Source organism: Acinonyx jubatus, chromosome D1, assembly GCF_027475565.1.
Source record: "Acinonyx jubatus isolate Ajub_Pintada_27869175 chromosome D1, VMU_Ajub_asm_v1.0, whole genome shotgun sequence".
NCBI lineage: Eukaryota > Metazoa > Chordata > Mammalia > Carnivora > Felidae > Acinonyx > Acinonyx jubatus.
The window spans coordinates 106,637,921-106,665,445 of record NC_069390.1 but is presented as its reverse complement, the minus strand read 5'-3'; the positions used below and the strand labels follow the sequence as shown (position 1 = coordinate 106,665,445).

At 38.8% G+C, this 27,525-nt stretch overlaps 1 protein-coding gene across 1 annotated transcript in view; it reads left to right on the top strand.

The window, feature by feature from the left end:
• The window catches only part of CUL5 (cullin 5), a 96,194-nt gene that overhangs the window by 35,195 nt on the left and 33,474 nt on the right, over positions 1 to 27,525 (top strand). The window contains exons 3-7 of the mRNA XM_027036431.2: positions 2,259 to 2,358; positions 9,960 to 10,136; positions 11,956 to 12,097; positions 13,905 to 14,050; positions 14,134 to 14,214. Of these exons, the coding sequence (XP_026892232.1) occupies positions 2,259 to 2,358; positions 9,960 to 10,136; positions 11,956 to 12,097; positions 13,905 to 14,050; positions 14,134 to 14,214 (646 nt within the window). The remainder of the gene's footprint in view (positions 1 to 2,258; positions 2,359 to 9,959; positions 10,137 to 11,955; positions 12,098 to 13,904; positions 14,051 to 14,133; positions 14,215 to 27,525) is intronic.

The following is a 27,525-nucleotide window of genomic DNA, read 5'->3' as shown; positions in this document are numbered from 1 at the left end:
CCTGGCACATGGTAAGCAGTCCATGCATGTGAGTTTTGTTACAGTGAATAAAGTAAGAGATGATGGTGGTTTTGACTTTGGTGGTGGTAATAGATGCACATGTCCAAATTGGAGAGACGTTTAGGTGATGGATACAGTAGGACCATGATTGAATGTAGTATGTAGCTGCAAAAGGCTTCATTTGCCCAATTTCTTGCTTACCACTCCCTGCTTGCCATGAGAACCACAGTGATTTGGTTAAATTCACTGCAAGCACCACAGTAATCCACAGTTTTGTACTCCTACTGGTACTTGTGTGTACCATGTCCTTCTTGCACCCCCTTGTACCTTTGCCTGGCAAACTCCTGCTTGTTCTTGGAGATTAAGCTCAGGAAACCAACTCTTCCTGGGAGCCTTCCCTTTCCCTTACTACCCCTCTGCCTCTCACTTCTACTCTCCCCCTCTCCTGGGTTCCTGAACTATCTTGGGTTTATATGCACAGTAGTTGCACGTATACTGAATTAGAATCAACCTTTTTTTTTTTTTTTTTAAGCTTATTTATTTATTTATTTAGAGAGCGTAGGTGTGCACATGCGAGCTCGGGGAGGGGCAGGGGGCAGAGAGGTAGGGAGAGAGAGAATCCCAAGCAGGCCCCAAGCTGTCAGAGCAGAGCCGTATATGGGGGTCTATATCACGATCTGTGAGATCTTGACCTGAGCTGAAACCAAGAGTGGACGCTTGACTGACTGAGCCACCCGGGTGCCCCAGAATCAACCTATTTTTGTATCAGTTGATTTTAGCCGGTTGATTTTAGTCATGAGGTGAGATTGTAGAGGGATCAGTTAATCATTTTATAGTTTATTCAAACAGTAGTAGGAAACCATTGGAAGATTTTAAGGGTACAGCTCATATGATGTGATTTGTTTTATGGAGATCACTTTGGCTGCTGTTGGCTGAATGTTTGGTTTGGAGAGGTGCAAGAGTGGATTTGGGGAATGGTTTAGTGTGTGTTTTGGAGCCCAGCTGCCTGTTTCCACTATATACTAGCTGTGTAATTTTGGGAATGTTATGTAACCTTTCTTTGCCACAGTTTCTCCACCTGTGAAATGGTGATAAAAAGAGTATTTCTTTCAGAGTTGCTGTGAAGATTTAAATGAGTAAAAACAGCCTAGAAAAGTAACTGGCACATAGTAAGCAATCAGATTTGCCTATTTTGTTGTTATTTAACAAAGATTTGTATGTTTGCTGCATCCTGGGCAGTGAGCTAGATACCACAATTAAGGTAAAAGCTAAATTTAACAGGTGACACAGTTCAAATGAATATGCAGACAGAACATTGTTATATTGATGTTCCTAAGATTCTGTATATAAAGCAAACTATTTGGTCATTGTTACAATATTACAATTCTGGAGATATCTTACTTTGATTTCTCTGACATTTTTTATAACAGGGGCTCCATTAAGTACTAAATGAATCACTGGGGAACATTTTTTGATAAAAGAATCCTCGATATAAGATTCTGTCCTTTTGTTATAAGTTTCCCTACTCTACAGCTTGGCAATTAAGAAATTAACTTATTGAACATATTGTGTTAACATTAAATATATTTCTATAATACCAGCTTTATAAATTCAGAGTTTTAGTATGCCAACTTATGAGAGCTTTCGTTTTGTTTTTTTAAATAACAGAGATACAGTGGTAATTAGTGTGTAAATATAGTGACTATGTGGGGGAAGCTAAGAGATTTGCTAGTATTTAAATGACTAATTTTTTTTTAAAGAATAGTTTGTATATATTCTGGTAAAGAATTAGAATTTACACTTGTCGTTACATGAGAAAGAAATTAATAGTAGTGAACCTTGGGATGTGGGATTGGAAGATGGGAGCTTGCTTTTGTAATTCAAGATATCCAGTGAGGGGATGCCTATGTGGCTCAGTCAGTTGAATGTCCTACTCTTGACCTCAGGTCAGGTCTTGTTCTCAGGGTCATGAGTTCAAGAGTTTAAGCCCTGTGCTCGGCGTGAAGCCTACTTAAAAAAAAAAAAAAATCCAATAAATAGAGATTAAGGAGGAAAACAGATAGAGAAAGTAAAATAAAAAAAGAAACAAGTGTATGTGTGACAACAGCTTACAAAAAATTCTTGGTTCTTATGGATGGATTCAGCCACCCTCATCTTGGTGTAGCTTGATCCATGGAAACTATTCATGCAGAACTCGACGTGAGTTTTGTCTTTGTTCTTGTTCTGGTATTCATGTTCGTTTACTTTTATTTTTACAGGGATGTGCATGCAGTCTGTCTCTGGGATGATAAAGGTCCAGCAAAAATTCATCAGGCTTTAAAAGAAGATATTCTTGAGTTTATCAAGCAAGCACAGGCAGTAAGTGCTGCATCTTTGTATTAAGTTTAAGACTTTTCTCAGAGAATTTCCTGTTTTCTGATTTTGAATGTAGGGCTTCCAGAAGTAATTTTAAAATATCACATTGACTTTGGACATCTGTTAATTATTTTTTTTAAGTTTATTTATTTAAGCAGTCTCTACCCCCAACGTGGGGCTCGAACTCATAACCCCAAGATCAAGAGCCGCATGTTCTACCAACTGAGCCAGCCAGGTGCCCCATTTTGATTAAAATTTTTAATGAGATGATTTGGATTTGGTTGTTTTTTCGCCCCTTAGCGTCTTTTCTGTTAAGAGAGTATATCATCCTCCATTGAAAGATGCTGTAAAGAGGCTCCTGGGTGGCTCAGTCAGTTAATCGTCCAACTCTTAGGTCGGGTTCTGTGCTGAGCATGGAGCCTGCTTAAAGTTCTCTCTCTCTCTCTTTCTCCCTCTGCCCCTCTCCCGCTTGCACATGCACATGCTCGCTCTCTGTCAAAAAAAAAAGATGTAAAGAGTTCAGTTTTTTATATGTTCTTTAGAAGTCCCCACCCCCACTGTTTTTTTGTCAAGTGTCAGTACACATGAATCAGTTTTTTTCTCACAGCCTGTATCTTCTCAAGCTGATAGTAGTTTTCTTCAATTCCAGATATTTCTTCAACTGTAAAAGCCTTGCATTGTCCTTTACATTGCTGCTGCTGAGCTGAAATTCACTCTTGTTTATAATATATAGAAATGTTTCATAATATTGAAATGAAAAAAAGGTCATTCAAAGCTCTTTAGGTTGGGGCGCCCGGGTGGCTCAGTTGGTTAAGCATCTGACTTTGGCCCAGGTCATGGTCTTAAAGTTCATTGTCTGAGCCCTGTGTCAGGCTCTGTGCTGACAGCTTGGAGCCTGGAGCCTGCTTCAGTTTTATTAAAAAATATTCTTTTTAATATTTGTTTTTGAGAAGGAGGGAGGGAGAGAGAGAGAGAGAGAGAGAGAGAGAGACAGTGTGATGAACGGGGGAGGAACAGAGAGAGGGGGAGACACAGAATCCAAAGTAGACTCCAGGTTCCCAGTTGTCAGCACAGAGCCCGACACAGGGCTTGAACTCACTAACTGTGAGATCATGACCTGAGCTGAAGTCGGATGCTTAATTGACTGAGCCACCCAGGTGCCCCATACTCTTAACACTTTGAAGAAGGAAGGGCCTGAAGACCTGAGATTATTTTCCTTTCTATAAAATGAAGTTTTGAAAACTACAGAGCTAGAATTTTTTTATTCTTTAGGTGAATTTTTATGTCAGTGTCTTATACAACATTAGCCAAAGTTGTCTGCTAGAAATTTTGTTAAATACTGATAGCAGCCTAACATTTTTATCCTAACCTAAAAAATGGTCTTTTTCTATATAAGATACTGAAGTTACATGTATGATTGTTATATATTTAATTCTACTAATAGCCACTACCATGATGAAAAAAGAATCCTGTCACATGGGGTGTTACTTACAAAATGAAATGTTTTATTGATAACATCATTAATTCTGTCATTTTGATAAATGATTTTTTAAAAACTATAGTTTTATAGGAAATTATCTTTTAATGAACATAAGTAATATTTTTATGCTTTGCTTAGAAAAATAAATGTTTTGGTATCAAAATTTAATGAAAAGTATACTTTTCTAGAACTCATTTAGAAATATAGTTTCTCCTTGCCTTGGAAGCATATCACCTTATCTGTTTATGACTTTTGGTGAATATAAATTATATTTATTTCAAACTTATAGACCTTTATCCTTCATTTTCTGGAAATGGGCTCATAAACAATCACCTTACGTATTGTTAATAAATGTTAAAAAAATACACTTTACACTGGAAAACAAAGTAAGTTAAGTGTTTCACTGTAATATGATCCAGTGAAATCTGGAATGTAGACCTCAGAAAAACCCTGAGGATGATGATTAGTGTCACTGATTCTGAGCATTTAAATTGTAGGAGTAGTAATGCTAGGCATAGATGTATGACTTCTAAACCTTTAAGAGAATTTAGCTTTTTGAGTTATTTTACTAGTCAGTAGTTAGACTGAACTTATCTTGTTAGGGAGGATCAGATCTCTTAAACAGGAGAGATTGTTTCCATCTGCATTAAAATGTTTATAGCATTATATAAAATGACAAAATGGAAAGTGAAAAATAAATGTACAAGGCTTGGGAAGTTATTTGGGTATTTAATTTTTTTGTTATTTTCTTATATTGATGTAAGTATTTTTTTCTCTTAATTGTATAATTTAGCAATTGGGGATAGGGTCACCTGATTTGGCCTAAGTTTAGCTACCCTCCCCCTGCTTCTTTTTTCTCTTAAAGTGGGCTTCATGCCCCATGTGGGGCTTGAACTCACAGACCTGAGGTCAAGAGTTGCATACTCTACCTACTGAGCCAGCCAGGGGCCCCAGGCCTTGGTGTCTTCATGTGCCAGCAGGTGGCTGTTGGCTCTGTAAGGACTGGATGATCCAGGAGAGCCTCTCTCTGGTGTTCGGTGCTAGCTTCCATCTGGGCCTTTCTCTCTCAGGTGGTTTCCCATTCTTGAGGAAACCAGCCTCAGAGGTGATACTGAAATCTGCAAGAGCTCCTCAGGTCAGTTTGGAAGTCTCACGGTGTCGCATCTGCATTCTCTTGGTCAAAGCCTGTCACAGGATCAACCCAGACCAGTAGTGGGGAAATAGACCCCACCCTTTTAAAAAAAATTGTGATGTAATTTACACCCCAGAAAATTCACCCTCTTAAAGCATATTTTATATATTCATAAAGTTGTGCAACCATCATCCACAAATTCTAGAACATTCTCGTCACCCTAAAAAAAAACTGTACCCCTGATCAGTTAACCCGCCCCCTCATTACCCACTCTCCACAAACTCTAGCAACCACTAATCTACTTTTTTTTTAAGTTGACTTATTTATTTTGAGAAAGAGAGAGAGATGTGAGCATGACCGGAACAGGGACAGAGATGGGGAAAGAGAATCCCAAGCAGGTAGCATTGAGCCTGTTGTGGGGCTCGATCTCACAACTGTGAGATCATGACCTGAGCCGAAACCAAGAATCGGATGCTTAACTGACTGAGCCACCCACGTGCCCCTAATCTACTTATTCCTTCTGTACTTTTGTTTGTTTTGTGCATTTCCTACAAATGGACTCATGCAATATGAAGCCTTTTATGACTGGCTTTGATTGACGATAATGTTTTCAAGATTAAACTACATTGTAATAATTATCTTTTTTGCATTTCTTTTTATGGCTGAATAATATTCCACTGTATGACTATACACCAGTTTTTTTCATCTGTTCGTCATTGGTGGACACTTGGGTTGTTACTACTTTTTGTCTGTTTTGAATAATGCTTCTGTGAACATTTCTGTGTAAGTTGGATTTTTTAAATTAAGGTATAATTGACATTAGCTTTAGGTGTACAGTGTAATGATTTGATGTTTGTATATTTTGCGAATTGATTACAGTAAGTTAGTTAACATCCATAACCACACATAGTTACAGAATTTTTTTTTCTTGTGATGAGAACTTTTAAGAGCTCCTCTTACCAACTTTCTAAGATCAAACACAGTATTGTTAACTGTTGTCGCCTTGAAGGTCTATGTTCTTGCCAATGGCAAGACTTCTTTTTGTTTTGTTTTGTTTTGTTTTTGATGGCTGGGAAATGGTCCAGTGTGTATATATACCACATTTTCTTTTTCTTGGTTTAAAATGTTTATTTATTTATTTTGAGAGAGCTCAAGCAGGGAAGAGGCAGAGAGGGAATCTCAAGGGGGCTCTGCCCTGTCAGTGTGGAGCCTAGTGTGAGGCTCATTCTCATGAGCCGTGAGATCATGACCTGAACTGAAATCAAGAGTTGGGTGCTTAACTGACTGAGCCACCCAGGTGCCCCTATATAACATTTTCTTTGTCTTTGATATACTTTGGTTGTTTCCATATCTTGGCTGTTGTAAATGATGCTGTAGTATTCATCAGAGTGCATATGTCTTCTCGAGTTTGTGTTTTCATTTTCTTTGGATGAACACCCAGAAGTGGAATTGCTGGATCATATGGTAGTTCTGTTCTTAATTTTTCGAGCAACCTCCGTAGCGTTTTCCATTGTGGCTGCACAGTTTACTTCCCACCCACAGTGCACACGGGCTCCCTTTTCACCACAGCCTCGCCAGCACTTGTTATTTCTTGTCTTCTTGATACTGGCCATTCTGACAGGTGTGAGGTGATAGCCCATTGTGGTTCCGATTTACATTTTCGTGACGATGAGCATCTTTTGCATGACCTGTTGGCCATCTTATGTCGTCATTGGACACATGGGAAGGTCTGCCCATTTTTCACTCTAATTGTTTACTATTTGCTGTTGCGTCGTAGGAGTTCTTTGTGCGTTTTGGATACTAGCTCCTCGTCAGATAGGTGATGTGCAATGACTTTCTCCCATTGGTAGGTTGTCTTTTCATTGTGTTCAGGGTTTCCTTTTGCCGTGCAACAGTTTTTTAGTTTGGCGTAGTCCTACGTGTTTATTTTTGCTTTTGTTGCTTTTGGTGTCCTATTCAAAATAGTCATCGCCAAGGGCCGTGTTAAGGAGCTTATCACCCGTGCTTTCTTCTAGGAGCTTTCTGGTTTGTGGTCTTACATTTGAGTCTTGAATCCATTTTGAGCTCATTTTTGTGTGTGGTGCAAGAGAGTGGTGCAGTTTCTTTCATTTGTGTGTGGCTGTCCAGTTTTCTCAGCACCATTTGTTGATACTTGGTTGTCCTTTCCTCATGTATACTTCTGTCCTTTCCCCATTGTATATTCTTGACTCCTTTGTTGTAAATTAATTGACCGCATAAGTGTGGGCCTATTTCTGGGCTCTCTTTTCTGTTCCGTTGATCTGCGTGTCTGTTTCTGTGCTAATACCGCACGATTTTGATTACTGTAGAGCTTTGTCATATAGTTTGAAGTCAGGGGGTGATGCCTCCAGCTTTGTTCTTCTTTCTCAAGGTTGCTTTGACTATTCTGGGTCTTTTGTGGTTCCCTACAAATTGTAAGATTGTTTGTTCTTTTTCTGTGAAAAATACCACTGGACTTTTGATTGGGATTGCATTGATTCTGTATATTGTTTTTGGTAGTATGAACATTTTAATGCTATTATTTTTCTATTTCATGAGGACTGGATGTCTTCCCATTTATTTGTGTCTTCAGTTTGTTTCATCAATGTCTTACAATTTGGGGTGTACAGTTCTTTCACCTCCTTGGTTAAATTTATTTTCAGGTATTCTTTTTGATGCAATTGTAAATGGTATTGTTCTTTTTTTTTTTAATTTCTTTTTCTGATAGTTTAAGTATATAGAAACGCAACATTTTTGTATATTGATTTTGTATCTTGTGTTACTAAAACTAAACTGGTTTTGACAGATTTTTAGTGGAGTCTTCATCATTTTTAATGTATTATATTACCTACAAATAGTGACAGTTTTACTTCTTTTTACTTGGATGCCTTTTATTTCTTTTTCTTGTCGTCTGGCTTGTATGGGTGTTCTAAGACTTCCAGTATATGTTACATCAAAGTGACAACAGTTAGCATTCTTGTCTCGTTCTTGATCTTAGAGGAAAAGCTTTTAGCTTTTCACTGCTGAGTATGATTTTAGTTATTTGTTTGTCATATATTGCCTTTATTATACCGAGGTAAATTCCCTCAATACCTGCTTTGTTAAGTTTTTATCATAAATGGATATTGGATTTTGTCAAATGCTTTTTCTGCATCTATTTGAGATGATCATATGATTTGTTAAAAATGTTTATTTATTGGGGAGGCTGGGTGGCTCAGTCAGTTAAACATCCAACTTCGGCTCAGGTCATGATCTCATGGTTTGTGGGCTCAAGCCCCACGTGGGGCCTGTGATGACAGTGTGGAGCCTGGAGTCAGTTTCGGAATCTGTGGCTCCCTCTCTCTCTCTGTCCCTCCCCCGTGTGCGCGCACGCGCGCTCTCGCTCTCTCTCTCTCTCTCTCTCTCTCTCTCTCTCATGTTTATTTTGAGAGACCAAGAGAGAATGCACACTTGTGAATGTGAGTGAGGACGAGGCAGAGAGGGAGAGAGCCTGGAGCGCAGAGCCCAGTGCAGGGCTTGATTCCACTAACTGAACTGTGAGATCATGATCTGAGCCAAAATCAAGAGTTGGACGCTTAACCAACCTCACAACCCAGGCACTCCAGTTATATGAGATTTATACTTCGTTTTGTTAATGTGGTGTTTCCCATTGATCGATTTGTGAGTGCTGAACTAACCAGCATTGTATCCGTGGAATAAATCCCGCTTGATCATGGTGTATGGTCCTTTCAATGTATTGTTGAATTTGGTTTTCTAATATTTTGCTGAGCAGTTTTGCACCCATGTTCTTAAGGGATATTGGCCTATAATTTTCTTCTTTTGGGCCATCCTTACCGGTTTTTGGTATCAGGGTAATACCAACCTCATTAACTGAGTTTGGAAGTGTTTATTCCTCTTCTGTTTTTTGGAAGAGTTTGAAAAGGATTGATATTCTCATTCAGTGTTTAGTAGAATTCACCATTGTTGCCATTTGGTCCCAGACTTTAGTTTGTTGGAGATTTTTCATTAATGATTCAGTCTACTTGCTAGTGATTGGGTCTGTTCAGATTTTCTATTTCTTTTGTCTTCATAGATTTTATGTCTTATGGAATTTATCCATTTCTTCTCTGTTGTTGAATATGTTGGCGTATAATTGTTCACAGTGTCTCTTATGGTCCTTTGTAATTTTTTTTTAAGTAGGCTATGGTGTGGGGCTTAAACTCACAACCCTGGGATCAAGAGTCACGTGCTCTACTGACTGAGCCAGCCAGGAGCCCCACTCCTTTGTACTTGTGTGTTATCAGTTGTAATGTCTCCTGTTTCATTTCTGATGTTGTTTATTTCAGTCCTCTCTTTCTTGGTGAGTGTACACAGGTTTTTTATGAACTTTTTGGGGATATGGATATTTATAGCAGCATTATTCATGATAGCCAATAGGTGGAGACAACCCTGATGTCCATCAATGGACCGATAGATAAAATGTGGTATATCTATAAAATGGGATAAAATTCAGCCATAAAAGGAATAAAGTAATGATAGGTCCTAGGACTCGGGTGAACCTCAGAACTGTTATATGAAAGAAGTCAGTCATAAATGTCTACATATTGTATGTTTCCATTCATGTGGAAGTCTGGAACAGGCAAATATATAGACACCAAAAGCAAATGAATGGTTGCTTAGGGCCAGGAAAGGGATGGATGGGAATGGTAGTGGGGAGGATAAAAAGGTGATAGCTTAAGGATAGAGGGTTTGGGATTTTTTTTTAAATGAAATATAGTTGACATATAACATTTGATCAGTTTCATGTATACATCATGATTTTATGTATATATCAAAATGATTGCCGTAGTAAGTCTTTGTGAACGTGTTTTTTTTCTTGGATATATACATGTTTTAATTTCTTGAGTATAATATAGTTTGTACAGTAAATAAAATACTCTATAGCATGGCTATGTTCTGTTATTCTTTCAAGCACCTACCTGTATTTCAAATTCATATAATTTTTTTTTTTTCCAGCGAGTACTGAGCCATCAAGATGATACAGCTTTGCTAAAAGCATACATTGTTGAATGGCGAAAATTCTTTACACAGTGTGATATTTTACCGAAGCCTTTTTGTCAACTGGAGATTACTTTAATGGGTAAACAGGGCAGCAATAAAAAATCAACCGTAGAAGACAGTATTGTTCGAAAAGTAAGTTTATTTTTGCTTTTTGTCCCCCTTACTAGTCTTCAGAAAGAGGGTTATTTTACAACTTTAGGAAGTAATTTAGACTTTAAGTGGGCTTTCCTACTTCACATATAAATTCCTTTTAAGTTCTTGCTGGGTTTTACTGAATAATACTGTCTTTCTTCCAACCGCGTTGAGCTACACTTCTGTTTCGTTATCCCACGTGGTGTTAAGTTGGGGATCTGTGCCTTCAGACATCACTGCCTTTTCCTAGTTTTATCTTCTGTATTCTGTTTCCTTCTTCTTTCTTTGTACTTTTACCTTCCTATAGATTACATTACTTTTTTCCTGTTTCAAAAATCTCTCATTAGATTACCTTCTCGTATCTTGGTGTTTCATTGTGACTAAGCTGCTATTATGTTTTTCTTTTTACTTGATTCTAGTTATTGTGAACTCATGTACTGTTTATTTTCATATTTTGCATAGTTTCTAGTTAAAAGTTCTGTGTCCAGAACTCCTTGTGATTTAATTGAAAGAACTCAGCTCTGAAAGGGGAATCTCAGGTGTTCTTTTCAACTCTTCAATCCTTAATGACTTAAGCTCCCTGTCCTCATTTCTCATATGTATTCTTGCTTCTGAGAATCAAATAGAAACATAGATTTGAAAAGTGAAAGAAAAGTACGAAATGCCTCTTGGACTTTAAACGACTTGCTACTTGCTCAATGCAAACTCAGGCCCTCAAATAGTTGCCTCGGCATTCCTGCCCCTTCCAAGCTCTAAAATTTGTGCTGATGTCGACAGGGATGCTGTAAATTTAGACACCCAGTGGTTCTCGGGTGGTAGAAATAACTGCAATGTGAGAAATTATCCCCCTCCCCCCCAAAAAAGAAAAATACTTCTACGTGCTTTTTAATTTTCAGTTCCATAATCTTGTCCTTTCTTGTTTTTCCGTTATTCTTTTAATTTTTGCCATCCCCTACTGATTACAGGAATCAGCATCACTTAATGATTAAGACCGTAGATTCTGAGACCATAGTTGTTGGATTCAAATCCCAGTGTTGCCATTAATGAGCTGTATGCATGTGGGGAGTTAGCTTTCCTCTCAGTGCCTCTGAGTCTGCATTTCTAAAAAGGAGATAATAACACCTATATATCGGTATTGAGGATTAAATGAGTTACGTGTGGAAAGTACTTAGAGCAGTGCTAGGTACGTAGTGAATGTTACATACCTGTTATTTTTGTCGTTATTGATGCTACTGTTGTTAATATATTTTCTGTATCTGACCCAGTTACTTGGAATGATAATACATATGGATATGTGTGTAATATTTCCATCATTTAAATGGAACATCTTTCAGGTGGATTTGTGTGTGTTTTTTAAGATCTGGTATCAGGCAGGTTTTCATTCAGCGCTTTTTGCATTTATTGCGTGTTCGTACAAACCTGCACATGAGCATTCCAAACACTGACCAGTATTTCTGAAATGTAACCTTGTAACTGTAGGGGAGGTAACCTTTTCCAGGTATTACTGTATTTAATTTTTACAACAACCACTTAAGATTTGTATTCTTACTTTTACTATTTTACAGATGGGAAAGCCAGTGAATAAGTAACAGAGCTGGAATTCAAATCCATTTACGTTAGATTTTGAAATGTGTTCTTTAACATTTACCATGTGTTTTTTACCAAATTTAAATATACTAGTTCCCTGAAGTATTCAAATGAATATAGGCCTAAGAATGTGGTTTCCTTTTTTTAGTATTTATAGCTAAAGGTTTTGTGTGTCTGTATGGTACTTAGTATATTAATAATTGCAATGATTTCATACTTCTTTTTATCCTAGCTCATGCTTGATACATGGAATGAGTCCATCTTTTCAAATATAAAAAACAGACTCCAGGATAGTGCAATGAAGCTGGTACATGCTGAAAGATTAGGAGAAGCTTTTGATTCTCAGCTGGTCATTGGAGTAAGAGAATCCTATGGTATGTTCTGAACTTTCCTGATCATAATTTTTTCTGGAAATGCTGAGACAGTTACAGAATAGTACTGCCAGAGTTATGTGTACTAGCATAGAGTCACGTCTATGTTCAGTGCCAGATGCTGTTAAGAGTACACAGAAGGCATGAAATCTCTTCAAGGCCACATAGAAAAACCCATATTTGTGTGGTTAATACTTGTTTTCTCCATGTCACTCATTTCTTGGCTGGCAAATCCTTTTAGTGGCCTGAATTAGAGAAATGTAGATTTGATTCTTTAGCTCCTAAAGGTGGTAACTAATTTTGTGCTTATATTTTCAGACAGTATGTTTATTTCATGTACATACTCCTCTCTGAACTTTTCAGTTTCTGGCAGTGCTCTTCTCATTTATTATTTAAGTCAGAAACAGTGTTTTCTCTGAGAATACTCCTCCTCCTCCTCCCTCTGTCTTCTAGCTCATCTGCATCCTCTGTTTCCTCTTGGAGGCCTTCCCTAATTCCCAGGCTAGCTTAGGTCCCTCTCACATTGATTCATAGGACCCGTGCCTCCCTGTCATCATAATTTAGTTCAGTTAACTTTGTTGTTGACACTGTATCTTTACTGGATGTAGGACGTGGGCACAAAGTACTCCTCAGTAAGAATTTTTTGTATTTTTTTTTTTATTTTTTTTTTTAACGTTTATTTATTTTTGAGACAGAGACACAGCATGAACAGGGGAGGGGCAGAGAAAGAGGGAGACACAGAATCTGAAACAGGCTCCAGGCTCTGAGCTGTCAGCACAGAGCCCGACGCGGGGCTCGCACTCACAGACCGTGAGATCATGACCTGGGCCGAAGTTGGATGCTTAACCGACCGAGCCACCCAGGCGCCCCAAGAATTTTTTGTATTAATGAACCTGCAGTTATCTTTGATTGGCTTTCTCTATTATCCTCATACTTCTTGAGATATCATAGTGTTTAGGCTTTCATTAGCCATGTCCTTGAAATTTATTCCTCTTATATCAGCTACCACCAGTTTATACTGTGTAAACTCTGCTTCTGGACTTTTGAAACAGTTGTCTTATAGTGACCTTATTACTATCATTTAACCCATGTACTGTTCATGAGATTAATTTTAAAGTAGTATTTTATTTGATTTTACCCATTTAGTGGTTACACCATGCTGAATTCAGGTTACTTAACCTGAGATTCGAGACTTTTCATAACCACTCCTATTTTTTTTCTTTTTGAGAGAGAGAGGGAGAGAGGGAGAGAGAGAATTCCAAGCAGTTTTCATGATGTCGGTGTAGAGCCCAACATGGGGCTCAAACTCACAAACCCAGAGTTCATGACCTTAGCCAAAATCCAGAGTCTGATGCTCAACTGACTCAGCCACCCATGTACCCCTCCACAGCCACTCCTAACTTCCCATTCTACCTGGTCATTATACCTTGACTTGGCCTTGGGATTTTTGTACTTCAGATTATTTGCTTATTTTACTAGCTTCTGTGTAAATTCTAGTTTTCCCTTAAGACTCATCACAAATCTCATCTCATCTGTGAATGGTTTCTTGACCATCTAGTTAGAAGTCATGCCCTTTCCTATGCAGAAATACAATAGCCCGTGTTATCTGTACTGTTTGTCACTTTAGTGCTTTATGCTGTTACCATTTTAAGTCTGTTATGGAGAAGGGTCTTGTATTATATATGTTCTCTTGAGCGTTGTCACAGTCTCTTGCACATAATGACCCCTCACTATTTGTTATTTCAATTATTGTACTCAAAATACTGATTTGAAACATAATTAGAGTAAAATTTTATTTTCTGTTTTTCAGTTAACCTTTGTTCTAATCCTGAGGATAAGCTTCAAATTTATAGGGATAATTTTGAGAAGGCATACTTGGACTCCACAGAGAGATTTTATAGAACACAGGCACCCTCGTATTTACAACAAAATGGTGTACAGAATTATATGAAATATGTAAGTCGGAACTTAGTATATGTGATAATTTCAGATGTTCTCTTGATATTCTTAAAAATGATTGCTATTTTGCTTCTGGGCAGGCAGATGCTAAATTGAAAGAAGAAGAAAAACGAGCACTACGTTATTTAGAAACAAGGCGGGAATGCAACTCTGTTGAAGCAGTAAGTAATTTTGTGATTATGTATTCTTTGAGATTCTTTGAAGTACGGTAGCCAAGGGATGGCAAATGTGTGGTGCAGGTCTTCTGACTCCTTTCTCTCATCTCTGGCCAACATTACTAATCGAGGACAGTCTCTCCCCTGGTATCCCGGCTTCAGAGGACACCTTATTCAGAACTCATTGTTCTTTTGAACTGACGTGCAAGACGAAATCTATTTGCCATCCCTGCTCCAGGCTTCACTACATTTAATGTACTTAATTTTTAAACAGTGTCCTTGTATTGTTTTATGCGTATCCGAAGTTAACCATGTTTGTGTTGCAAGTAAAATATGTTCCCTAGAGATATAGTGGATCCGTATAATTCACGATAATTATGTTCTGTAAAGTAGCTGTGATCCCTGAAATAGTGACCATGGAGGGTATTTTTTCTTGTTCTGAGAGGATGTTTTCAAACCTTATCTTGTGAGATAAAATACTACTTGATCAGAGAACATCAGTCTTTATATTGTTATTTTGGTGTTTTTATACTGTAATTTCCTCAAAAAAAAAAAAGTGAAACTGATGAGAGATCATAGCCATGCTCTATTATCTGTCCTCGCTGTTTTCTTCTACATGGAGAATGACCTTAACGTGCTGTCCTAAGGAAGTAAGAATCAAGCTTGCATAGAGTCTCGGAAATTGCTCACATAGAGCAGTAGTGTTTCCTGTAGTTCTTTTCAGTCTTTGGGGATGAGGAACTAGATTTAGATTTGCATTCTGGGTGGCGACATTCATGTTTCCCTGTAACCAAACATTTTCAGCTATGGATGGATTTATTTATTTATTTGCTTCTGACTTTTCTTTGGCTCTTCGGTCTTGAATGATAGTCATGTTCATTCTTGGTTCAGAAATCAGGCTGAGTTAGATTTTTTTCCTTTGGTTTTTATGTTTGTCTTTTCATAATATACAGTATGTGTCCTCTTTTAGTGGTTAAAATAACTCTCGTATTGGTCAGGAAAGTGGGCTAATTTCATGGTTATTTGTAGGAATTCTGTGTAGACCTTGAAAGCCAGGCTTGGGCTTCATTCAAAGTGCAGGGAAGGCCAATGAATGTTTCTAAGCAAGGTGCCTCGCTCAGCGCTGTCCTTCAGAGAGAGGACATGACTGGACGAAAGGTTCATTGGAATGGGGAAGAGAGAAGAGTAGGAGGTAGGTGGTTTTTATGATCATTCATGCTAGGGTTTGGGAGCACCAGATAGGACTGTAGCAGTGGGGGCATAGCCCAGAAGAGTGGAGAGAAAGGCTTCCCAGAAATGGAACCTGGTGTCTGTGGGTGGGGCTAGATATTAAAGGGAACTGAGTCCGTCCGGGTGTTTCTGGGGCTTTGGCCTGGGGGAAGAGTAAGTCTGGATGGTGCAGAAGAAATAATGAGTGAGCGTGAGGAGTTTGAGTTGATCATTGTGCCTGGAGCGTCTGGGTGGGGATGTTGCAGTTTTGTAAGGTAGCATTGTTTTTCTGCTCTGGTTTATACAGCTTAATTTGTATTATATGCATATGAGACTTCAGGAAATTCAGCTATAGATGGTCTAAGAATAAGAGAAAGCAAGAAAAGGAGAATGAGAAAGGCAGAGATACTCAAATACACATGACAGTTTGTATAGAACAAGTGAGCCTCCCTTTCTACTTTGAAACACATACACACACACACACACACACACACACACACACACAGAAAAAGTTAAAATAGAAGATGTGAATAATTTGCTCTTCCACAGTTAACACAGAGTGTGAGGATCTCATCAAGCTGAATGATTCTAGAGTTTAAAGATAAGTTTTTTTGTTACTGTTTTCAACAGAGACCCTAAGTGCAATATAGCATGCTTCCAGAGAAATTGCACTTTATTGGAGATGTTGGAGGTCTTTTTGTGTGGTTTGTTTTTATTTTGTTTCAGTTTTCTGCTTATTTTTAAAAATTAAAATATACTTGATTCAAGTATAATGTATATACATAAAAGCGCACAGAAATCTCAAGTATGAATTATCACAAAGTGAACATACCTGTAAGATCACCATAACAAGAATTTCCAGCAATTCAGAAATCTTTCAGGAATCTGTCATGCCCTCTCCAAATTACTGTTGCCATCTTTTTCTTCAAAGGTTATCATTCTGTTAACAATAGATTAGTATTCATCAGCAACCAATGTGTTGTTTGTACAACAAAATTTGGTACAGAGGACACACCACGTACAAAACTGTAGGATTGATTATAACATTGGGAATTTCAGGCTTAATGCAGATGCATTACTATTTATATACCTCACTGAGCTGAGGCCCTGATACTGTGTGTATAATATTTGTTACATTGCTAATTTACAGTTTCTGTTTTCAGAGAGAAATGATGTGTTAAATTGAAGTATGTTGTGATGGAAGGAACAGTAAACAAAAACTCACCAAGTCCTGATACAAATAAAGTATGAACAGTATTACTATTATTTATTTTTTTGAAGTAGGCTTCATGCCCAGCATAGAGTCCAAGATGGGGCTTGAACTCAAAACCCTGAGATCAAGACCTAAGCTGGGATCAAGAGTCAGATGCTTAACCGACTGGGCCACCCAGGTGCCCATGAACAGTATTATTTGAATAGTTAGTAAGAAACAAGTCACTTTCCATACTACAAATAATTCAAAGCAGACTTACTGTCCTAAATTCTCTGAGAAGAATTTCTACAAGTCAGAACATGCAGTGCTATGTTCTTATATATCAAACTATTCTTTTTAATGGAGGACAGTCATAATATAGGGAGAATATATTTTACTGTTACGGTCACTTCATATGGGGTACACAGTAGTGCACTCCAGAATTTAAGATTAAAGTAAGTATGTTTTTGGCACTTTTTTCTCTCTGTAAATTAGCAATTTATTATGGTTAATCAACTTTAGTTAGTATGAATCATCCTCAGTTTTTTACACCTGATTAGTTTTTAACATATGCAGGAAAACACGTTTTTGGACCTGTTATGTTTTCTATAATAGAGGAACTCTCACCCAGGTAGTACCCAGTTGTGAGGCCAACCCTAATAAAGATCAAATGTACATTCAAGTAATGTTAATATAGTACTAAACAGCTTACTGGATTCTTTCACTGTTTATAAGAGTTTTATTTTGTTACCCTGCATATTCCAAGCAGCTGATGATATCATTTGCAAATGGTGATGCTTACTTCTTCCTTTCTAATGTTAATATCTCCTATTTCCTTCAATGGACTAAATCTATTAATAGTTAGTTTTAGAAAAATGTTAAATATTGGGGATCTTTGTCTTCTTTCAGTCTTTCATGGGAATACGTCCACATTTTCATCACTAAGCATGGTGTTGGAGTTTGGCATGATGTTTGCATTTTGTTAGGTTAAGAAGTATTCACTTATTCATCTTTTATTATGAATATTATCAGAAATTTGTATACCATAGTCCTAAAGCCAGTATCTTATTTCATGGAGAAACACCAGTGTCCTTTCCACTAAAATCATGAACAAGGCAAGGGTGCCCACTATTTCTATTTCTGTTTAACATTGTATTGTATGCAAAGGTATCAGCCTTTGCACTTAGACTAGAGAAATCAGTTGCAGTAATAAGAATGGGCAAGCAGAAGTAAAACTCTAAGTTTAGAGATGATTTGATAGTGTATTTGGAAAACTCCAGACCATCAGTGATAAAATTAACTCAAAAAATAAAGCAGTTCAGTAAAGTAGTAGGATGTAAAAATAATGTACCAAACTAATAGTCTTCCTATGCATAAATAATAAATAGAATATAATATTAAGAAAAATCTCACTATGGTAATAACAAAGAAAATTAAATGCTTTGGAATATAACAAGAAATGTGTGAAACCTGTAGGAGGAAACTTTTTACACACTCAAAGACACAGAAGTAGACTTGAAATATTGGAAAGACTATTCTTTTTTCTTTTTTTAATTTTTTATGTTTATCTTTTGAGACTGAGCTCAAGTGGGGGAGGGGCAGAGAGAGAGAGGGAGAGAGAGAAATCCCAAGCAGGCTTTGCGCTGAATGCGGGGCTTAAACTCACGAACCCGTGAGATCATGACCTGAGCCAAAACCAAGAGTCAGTTAACCTAAGACTGAGCCACCCAGACTTCCCAAGACATCTATTGTTATTAAATTCTGTGACTCAGAATTATAAAGATGTCATTTCTTCCCTAAATGAATGTACAAATTCACCATAATTCTAACAAAAATACAACTTTAATAAAGTTAGGACAAGTTGATATGAAAGTTTGTGTGGAAAAATAAACATGTAAGAACAGCTAGGAAAATACTGGTAAAGAAAAACTGTGCACAGCAAGCTCCATCAGACATTAAAACATCTTCTGTAAAATAATGTGATATTGGCACATAAATGCATAGTGGACCAGTGGGATCGGGTAGAAAGTCCAGAGTTTTATGTGAAAAAGGTTGGATCTCCAATCATTGGGAGTGAAGATAAACTTTTTAAAAGATGGTGATGGGAGGGGCGTCTGGGTGGCTCAATCCATTAGGCCTCTGACTTTTGGTTTTGGCTCAGGTCATGACCTCATGGTCGGTGAGTTCGAGCCCCACGTCTGCACTGGTGGTGCAGTGCCTGCTTGGGATTCTCTCTCTCATTCCCTCTCTCAAAATAAATAAACTTAAAAAAAAAAAAAAAAGATAGTGATGGAACAACTCGGTAGCCATTTGGAAAAAGCTGACTCTGTGTATTACAGCATTCAGTCATACAGGTCCTAGAAGAGTTCCTTTTTAACTAACTTGGTGTCTTTTTAACATGACTCAAAATTCAGAGTCAGTAAAAGAAAAGATTGATAAATTTGACTAGATTTTAAAAATTATGAAAAGAACCATAAAGTCAAAAGGAAACTGACAATCTGGGAAAACATATTTGTGACATATATCACAAAGAGGCGTCTTAGCCCTGCTATATAAAGATCTTTGAAAAATTGAGGAACAAAAAATGAGTAAGAACCTGAAAGAAAAATATTGGAAAAAGATACAGAGAAATCACAGAAATATATACCTAATAATGGCCATTAAACACAGAAAATACTCAAACTAGGGGTGCCTGGGTGGCTCAGTCGGTTGACCATCCGGCTTTGCTCAGGTCATGATCTCACAGTTTGTGGGTTCGAACCCTGCATCGGGCTTTGTGCTGACAGCTTCGAGCCTGGAGCCTGCTTCGAATTCTGTGCCTCCTTCTCTCTCTGTTCCTCCCCCACTCATGCTCTGTCTTTCTCTCTCTCCTTCAAAAATAAATAAAAATACTAAAAAAAAAAAAAAGAAAATGCTCAAACTCATTCTTTTTTTTTTTTAATTTTTTTTTTTTAACATTTATTTGTATTGAGAGACAGAGAGACAGAGCATGAGTGTGGGAGGGGCAGAGAGAGGAGGAGACACAGAATCTGAAGCAACCTCCAGGTTCTGAGCTGTCAGCCCAGAAACCCTATGCGGGGCTCAAACTCACAAACCGCGAGATCATGACCTGAGCTGAAGTCGGATGTTCAACCAACTGAGCCACCCAGGCGCCGCTCAAACTCATTCTCACAGGAGATTTCCACCTTATAAATATGGAGGGAAATTGATAATCACTATTAGACAAATATCACAGTAGTAATTGTAGAAAAGTTTCACTAATGGATATTAAAGTTAATGGCCAAAGTTTGAGGTGAAATGGACTACTTTAGTAGTTTCAAAGTATATTCCCCCAGACAGTTACTAAGGGAAGAATAGTAACTTTACAATGGAGAAACCAGGAGACCTTGTCTTTGTCAGGTGATTAAGGTTTACATTACCAGTAATAGGACATATTGACATGATGTACCTTGAGAGGATGCACTGAGAAGAGTACCTCATTTCTGTGGTATTCTCATCAAAACTTGAAAAGTGCCAAGATCAAGGGTGCCTGGGTGGCTCAGTTGGTTGAGCGTCTGACTTCAGCTTAGGTCATGATCTCACAGTCTGTGAGTTCAAGCTCTGCGTTGGGCTCTGTGCTGGCAGCTCAGAGCCTGGAGCCGCCTTTGCCTTCTGTGTCTCCCTCTCTCTCTGCCCCTCCCCTGCTCATGCTCTGTCTCTCTCTGTCTGTCAAAAAATGAAAAAAATGTTTAAAAAAAAATTTTTTTTAAGTGCCAAGATCAAAAAAAAGAGACCGAGGAACTGCCCCAGCCCAGGGGGCACTGGTGAGCGTGTAGATAAGATGTAGGAATGGGGAAGAGACCTTAGTGGGAACACAGTGAGTTTAGAGTAAGGTCTGTGGTTAGGTGATGTAGTGTGCTGTTTTCGTGGTTGTGATGGTTGTGCTGTAGTTATGTGTGGGACGACTGTTAGGGGAAATCGGGTAAGGAATGTGTAGGCGCTCTATGCTCTTTTTGCAACTTTTTTGTAATGCTACAATCAAAATAAAATGTAAAAAAAAAAACAGATTATGAAGAATGCCTTTTTAATTTGGAAAGCATCAGTGGAGTTGATCACATGGCATTTTCCTTCATTGAACTAATTCAGTAAACCACATTTAACAGAGTTCCTAACGTTACACCATTCTTCCATTTTAGGAATGAACACAAAGTTCCATTTTTGTAATGGATAAACATTTGTACCCCAAAGGGATTTGGACATATCCTATGTAGCCAATAAAGTTACTGCCAGGATCTTCCTCTCAGTTTCTTATGTGTAGAATGTTTAAATGTTAAGTTTATTGTATAACAAGAATAATATCTTTAGGATCCTTTGGTAGATTTATCCTAATTTAACTTTTACTTGAAATTGCTTGTCGTTAGTAAAGCAGATTATGACATAGACGAATCAGTGGAAAGTTAGTAATGCTGTGAGTTATTTAGTTATCACAACATACAGATGCCCATACACAAAAGGTGGAAAAAAAGTGGAGAACAGTTGAATTCTAGATTAATATTTTTGAACTAGGATAACTCATTTTGAGCTGAAATCTCTAGGCCAGAGGTTTTCGATGGAGGTAACATCTACCTCTAAGAAGTGTTATCCAAATTTGTGGAGGGTTTTTTTGGTTGTCACAGTGATTTTTAGTGAATGGGGTCAGGAATGCTACATGTCCCAGTGCTCTGGTGGTCCCACATAAAGATTGGATCACATCCCAAAAGGAACGGTCAGTGTCCCACTGGCCACTCATGTAAGGGAGCATCTTGTTTATGCTTGGGTCTAAAACTGAATTTTATTTTACGTATAAACCAAAATATTTTTGCATGATATTAATAATACACTTTGTTTTCCAGGGATAATATTATTGTATAAATTGGGGAAAGATAATATTTTTATTGCTGTTTGGCATTTAAAAATTTTTTTACTGTCAGAAACTTCCATCACTTGTAGTGGTACTGCTCATGGTGTCTGAGTCACCAGCATACCTGTGTGGGACTGCCTTTCTAGTTGTCGCATTCCCAGCAATGCCACATACAGATGAAAGTATCTGACTGCTCTGTTGTATCTTCTCATTTGGTTGTGCCCAAGAATTTACAGGTTGAAATACATACTGACTTATTATAAAGAACTTTCCTTTGATGTCTGCTGTATATTATGATTAGAGAGTTATATCAATGTTTTTGAAACAATATAGGTAAATTTCATGTCAGGATTTGCTGTATAAAGGGCTGTTTGGTCTGAAAGCTTTGGGAACCAGTGCTCTGGTATTGGAGAGCCGTGAAAGTTGATGACTAGGGGATCAAAGCTGCACTTGGGGAAGATTCATCTGCCATGGTGTGTATGACCTTTAAAGAGGCAACTTGCAACTTTTGCTGCAAAAAGCAACTTGCTTTTAGTTGTTAACACTGCAGTAAAAGGTTTTCAACTAGGTACGTGATGATAAATGAATGGAAAGGAAGGCATGTAAGAGACATTTTGAAGGAATAATTGAAAGAAATTTTATTTTATTCGTTTATTTTCAAGTAAGCCCTATGCCCAGTGTGGGGCTTGAACTCATGACCCCGCGATCAATAGTTGCATGTTTTACCAACTGAGCCAGACAGGCATTCCCTAAAAGACATTTTAATAACCTGTAGGATGACTAAAAGATGTTGAGCCTGAGTTATTAGAATAATCTGACAGTAGAGTCAGAGGGGAGCTAGTTGTGAGAGCCCTCTCCAGTTTTTAAAAGATTGTATACTTAGAAGACTCCAGGGTGTTTTAAGTTAGAATTTTGGGGAAGGCAGTGTGTATACATAATAGAACCCTACTTACGAAGCACTTGGTGAAAAGCAGTGAAAAATCATTGTCTTCAGTGTCCAGTATGTAATGATGAGTTACAGCTTTTGTTGCCTGGCTCCGAACTAGAGCTTTTTCCACTGGACTGCTTTTCTTTCAGTGGGATGGCCCGTGGGATAAGGGTAGACATTCTACAATCTGAGGACTTGTTCGTTTGTTTGTTGGTGAATATGCCCTGGGTTTATTGAGGAATGGGATCCTGTAGCTAGAGATCACAATCCTCTAGATTTTGTTTTGTTTTGTTTTTTTCATTAGACCATTTGAATGTGTGTTTACTGAGCACTCAGTTATTCAGTAAATATGTAGTTAGTCTCTGTTACGGATGAGGGAGGAGAGGGAGTACCTCATGGACGAAACAAAGTCCTGCTTCCTACAGAGTTAACATTCAGATAGAGAAGGATGTATAAAGACAAGTAAACCAGTAAGTAAAAATGACTTCTAAAGAAGTTTTATTCAATTTATTTTAAACTAAAAACAAAATACACTTTTCCTACCCTTAATCCACTGCCTCTTGCAACCATCAATCTGTTCTCTGTATCTATGAGTTTGGGGTTTTTTTCTCTTTCCCTTTTCTAAGATTCAATGTATGAGGTTAAGCATTAGTTCCTTAAGCATCTGACTCAACCTCAGCTCAGGTCTTGATCTTGGGGTTGTGAGTTCAAGCCCCACGTTTTTGTTTGTTTTTAAAGATCCTACATATGAGAGAATTCATATGGTGTTTATCGTTCTCTGCCTTATTTCACTCAGCATAATGCTCTCAATGTCCATCCAAGTTATTACAAATGACAAGACCTTATTCTTTTTATTGGCTGAATAATATTCCATTGTGTATATCTGTGTGTGTGTGCGCGCATGTGTGTGCGCACACATATACCTATATGCACATACACACACACACCAGTTTCTTTACCTTATTCATCCATTGATGGATACTTAGGCTATTTCCATATCATGGCTATTGTAAATGATGCATTGAATAGGAGGTGCATATGTCTTCTCGAGTTTGTGTTTTCATTTTCTTTGGATAAACACCCAGAAGTGGAATTGCTGGATCATATGGTAGTTCTGTTCTTAATTTTTCGAGCAACCTCCATAGCGTTTTCCATTGTGGCTGCACAGTTTACTTCCCACCCACAGTGCACACAGGCTCCCTTTTTACCACAGCCTCGCCAGCACTTGTTATTTCTTGTCTTCTTGATACTGGCCATTCTGACAGGTGTGAGGTGATAGCCCATTGTGGTTCCGATTTACATTTTCGTGACGATGAGCATCTTTTGCATGACCTGTTGGCCATCTTATGTCGTCATTGGACACATGGGAAGGTCTGCCCATTTTTCACTCTAATTGTTTACTATTTGCTGTTGCGTCGTAGGAGTTCTTTGTGCGTTTTGGATACTAGCTCCTCGTCAGATAGGTGATGTGCAATGACTTTCTCCCATTGGTAGGTTGTCTTTTCATTGTGTTCATGGCTTCCTTTGCCGTGCAGCAGTTTTTTAGTTTGGCGTAGTCCTGCGTGTTTATTTTTGCTTTTGTTGCTTTTGGTGTCCTATTCAAAACAGTCATCGCCAAGGGCCATGTTAAGGAGCTTATCACCCGTGCTTTCTTCTAGGAGCTTTCTGGTTTGTGGTCTTACATTTGAGTCTTGAATCCATTTTGAGCTCATTTTTGTGTGTGGTGCAAGAGAGTGGTGCAGTTTCCTTCATTTGCGTGTGGCTGTCCAGTTTTCTCAGCACCATTTGTTGGTACTTGGTTGTCCTTTCCTCATGTATACTTCTGTCCTTTCCCCATTGTATATTCTTGACTCCTTTGTTGTAAATTAATTGACCGCATAAGTGTGGGCCTATTTCTGGGCTCTCTTTTCTGTTCCGTTGATCTGCGTGTCTGTTTCTGTGCTAATACCGCACGATTTTGATTACTGTAGAGCTTTGTCATATAGTTTGAAGTCAGGGGGTGATGCCTCCAGCTTTGTTCTTCTTTCTCAAGGTTGCTTTGACTATTCTGGGTCTTTTGTGGTTCCCTACAAATTGTAAGATTGTTTGTTCTTTTTCTGTGAAAAATACCACTGGACTTTTGATTGGGATTGCATTGATTCTGTATATTACTTGTAGTCTCATGACATGTTAACACTATTCTTCCAACCTATGAGCACTGAATATCTTCCCATTTCTTTGTGTGTTTTTCATTTTGTTTCATCAGTGTCTTTCAGTTTTGAGTGTATAGTTCTTTTACCTCCTTGGTTAAATTTATTTCTGGGTATTCTTTTTGGTGCAGTTGTAAATGAGCTTGTTTTCTTGATTTCTCTTTGTGATAGTTCGTTATTAGTGTAAAGAAACATAATAGATTTTCGCATATTAACTTTATATTCTGAAACTTCACTGAATTCGTTTATTAGTTCTGACAGTTCTTTGGTGTTGTGTTCTTGGTTTTCTATATTAATGTCCTGTCATCTGTAAATAGTGGTAGTTTTACTTCTTCCTTTTGTTCAGCCCTGTCTCGGCTGTTGTTTGTCTCTCAAATCTGTGTGCTTGTCTGAGCTGCTGTTTATGTATATTCCCAGTAAAGGATGTGTCAAGACCTTACAGTGTCCCAGGATAAGCGCGTCTTTGTAACTAGAATAATGCTGTAGAAAGTGAATTAGCGCCAGTAATGCTTCTGCTGTCGCTTTTGCTTTATGGAATGTGGTCAAGGAAGGTCTTTTTCAGGGAGTCACATTGGAACTAAGACCTAAGACCTTGTGAAGATCTGGGACAAAGCTTTCTAGGTGGAGGGAAAAGCCAGTGCGAAGGCTCTGAAGCAGGAACAGACTTAGCCTGTGTGAGGAACAGAGGAAGAAGGTTAGTGTGGCGGGTGAGGGGCGGTGAGTGACCCAGATGGAGGAGAGAGGGGGCAGGAGCTTAATGTGGTGGGAGGCCATTCTGGGGGTTGAAGCAGAGAACTATATCCTCTAATTTTTATATTACGAAAGGGCATTTGGTTTGCAGTGGGGTATTTGGATCACACATTATATCAGGGGGAGAGGTGTCATTGGCAGTGGAGCTGGATATATAAGTGGAGGGATTCAGGATGTATTTTGGACGTAGAACTAGCAGGTAGGTGCTGTTACTCTTTTATAAGTGAAGAAAATGAAACTCAGAGACAGTAGATGTTAGCCTCTGATAGCTAGGAAATGGTGAAGCTAGGCTTCTTATAAAGTCCATTTCTAGATCCTGAGTTCCTAAAGATAATGCTAAGCCCTTTGGGGGTGTATAAAGAAGAGACACAAAGTTTGATACATAATTTTGAATGTACGTATCGCATATAACACATGTGTAGTTAACTCTCTTGGTTGCAAGGAGCAAGAACCCATCTCAAACAAAAAAGGCAAATGTGTCAGTTCATGTCAAATCCAGTGTGGAAAGTACAAGGAGAAAACTAAAATGAAAGGATATCTGGATTTACAGACTTGGAACTTTGTGAGAACTTTCTAGATACATATTGTTCTCCTGGTCTGCTCTGTTATCTTCTGCAGCTGGCAGTCTTTGTTGTTGTTGTTGTTGTGCTGTTGAAGCGGGGACCCTGAGAGCTGCCAGCCTGGCCTTCCAGATTGTGACTGAAAGAAGATAAGAGGCCGGCTCCTAGGTTTTAATTCATCCAGCTTGAGTTGCGGTCACCAGCTTGGATCACATGCTTTGTGTGTGTGTCGTTGCACACGTGTGTGAGCGTGGCTCAGTGGCAGCGTGTGTGTGTCATGGAGGAGACTGCCTTCGCCAGAGAACAGCCCTTAGAGCAGCTTCCGCTGCGTGCAGTTCAAGGGGCACCTGGGATGTCATCCGTCCCGGAGGTGCCGGCAGCTGACGGCCGTGCTAGTTGTGCTTAGAGGAGCGCTGCCCAGTCCCTCTCACTCCCGTGATGCGCACGGCTCTCACCAGCTCCCTCTCCCTCGGGTGGTCCTGGGACACATGAGCCGCAGCCCGTTTGTAAAACCAGGAGAGAGCCTTCAGAGCTGCACCGCCGGAGAGATGCACTTGACAGCAAAGAGTGAAGCGTGAGGGGCACCTGGTGACTCAGTCAGTTAAGTGTCCGACTCCTGATCTTGGCTCAGGTCACGATCTCATTGTTTGTGGGATCGAGCCCTGAGTCGGGCTCTATGCTGACAACACGGAGCCTGGAGCCTGCTTGGAATTCTCTCTCTCCCTCTCGCGCTGCCCCTCCCTTCCTTGCATGTGTGCTCGCTCGCTCGCTCTCTCTCTCTCTCTCTCAAAATAAATAAACGTTTAAGAAAAAGAAGTGAAACATGGTAGAAAGGAAGGAGAAAAAGCTTAAACTAGGATAAGTTTAACATTTTTCCTATGGCTGTTAATATTTTGGGTGATTATCCGACATACCTTGGCATTCCCTGAGGGCACTCAGTTAGTACTTATTATGCACTTAAAATATGTTAGGTCTTGTGCCAGTTGTGGGTAATAGCAGACATCTGCTTCCCGTCTTCAGATGGACACTAAAATAAAGTGGATTGTTTGTACAGCAGTGTAATGGAGTAGAGAGGGGACTGGTGGTGGCAAGTCTTCGAGGCAAAGATGGTGGGGGGTGGCGTTAACAGCGGTTAGGGGTGTACGTGTGGCCACCACGTGAGGATTTCGATTCCATTGTTGTCATTTTACGAGCTGTGTGCTCTTTGGCAAGTCATTCAACCTTTGTAATCTCTGTTTGCTTAACTGTAAAATGGGATAATACTCACTTGTGTGGTCAAAGTTTAATAAAACACTGTGCCTGGCAGGTAGTTTTTACTGCTGGGGCTCAGATTTGGAGAAAGTTGCTGATTCGAAGACAGGAACTATTTTACTGTCCATACAAAACACTGATTTAAAAAGTTAGCAACCAGGGGCGCCTGGGTGGCGCAGTCAGTTAAGCGTCCGACTTCAGCCAGGTCACGATCTCGCGGTCCGTGAGTTCGAGCCCCACGTCAGGCTCTGGGCTGATGGCTCGGAGCCTGGAGCCTGTTTCCGATTCTGTGTCTCCCTCTCTCTCTGCCCCTCCCCCGTTCATGCTCTGTCTCTGTCCCAAAAATAAATAAAAAACGT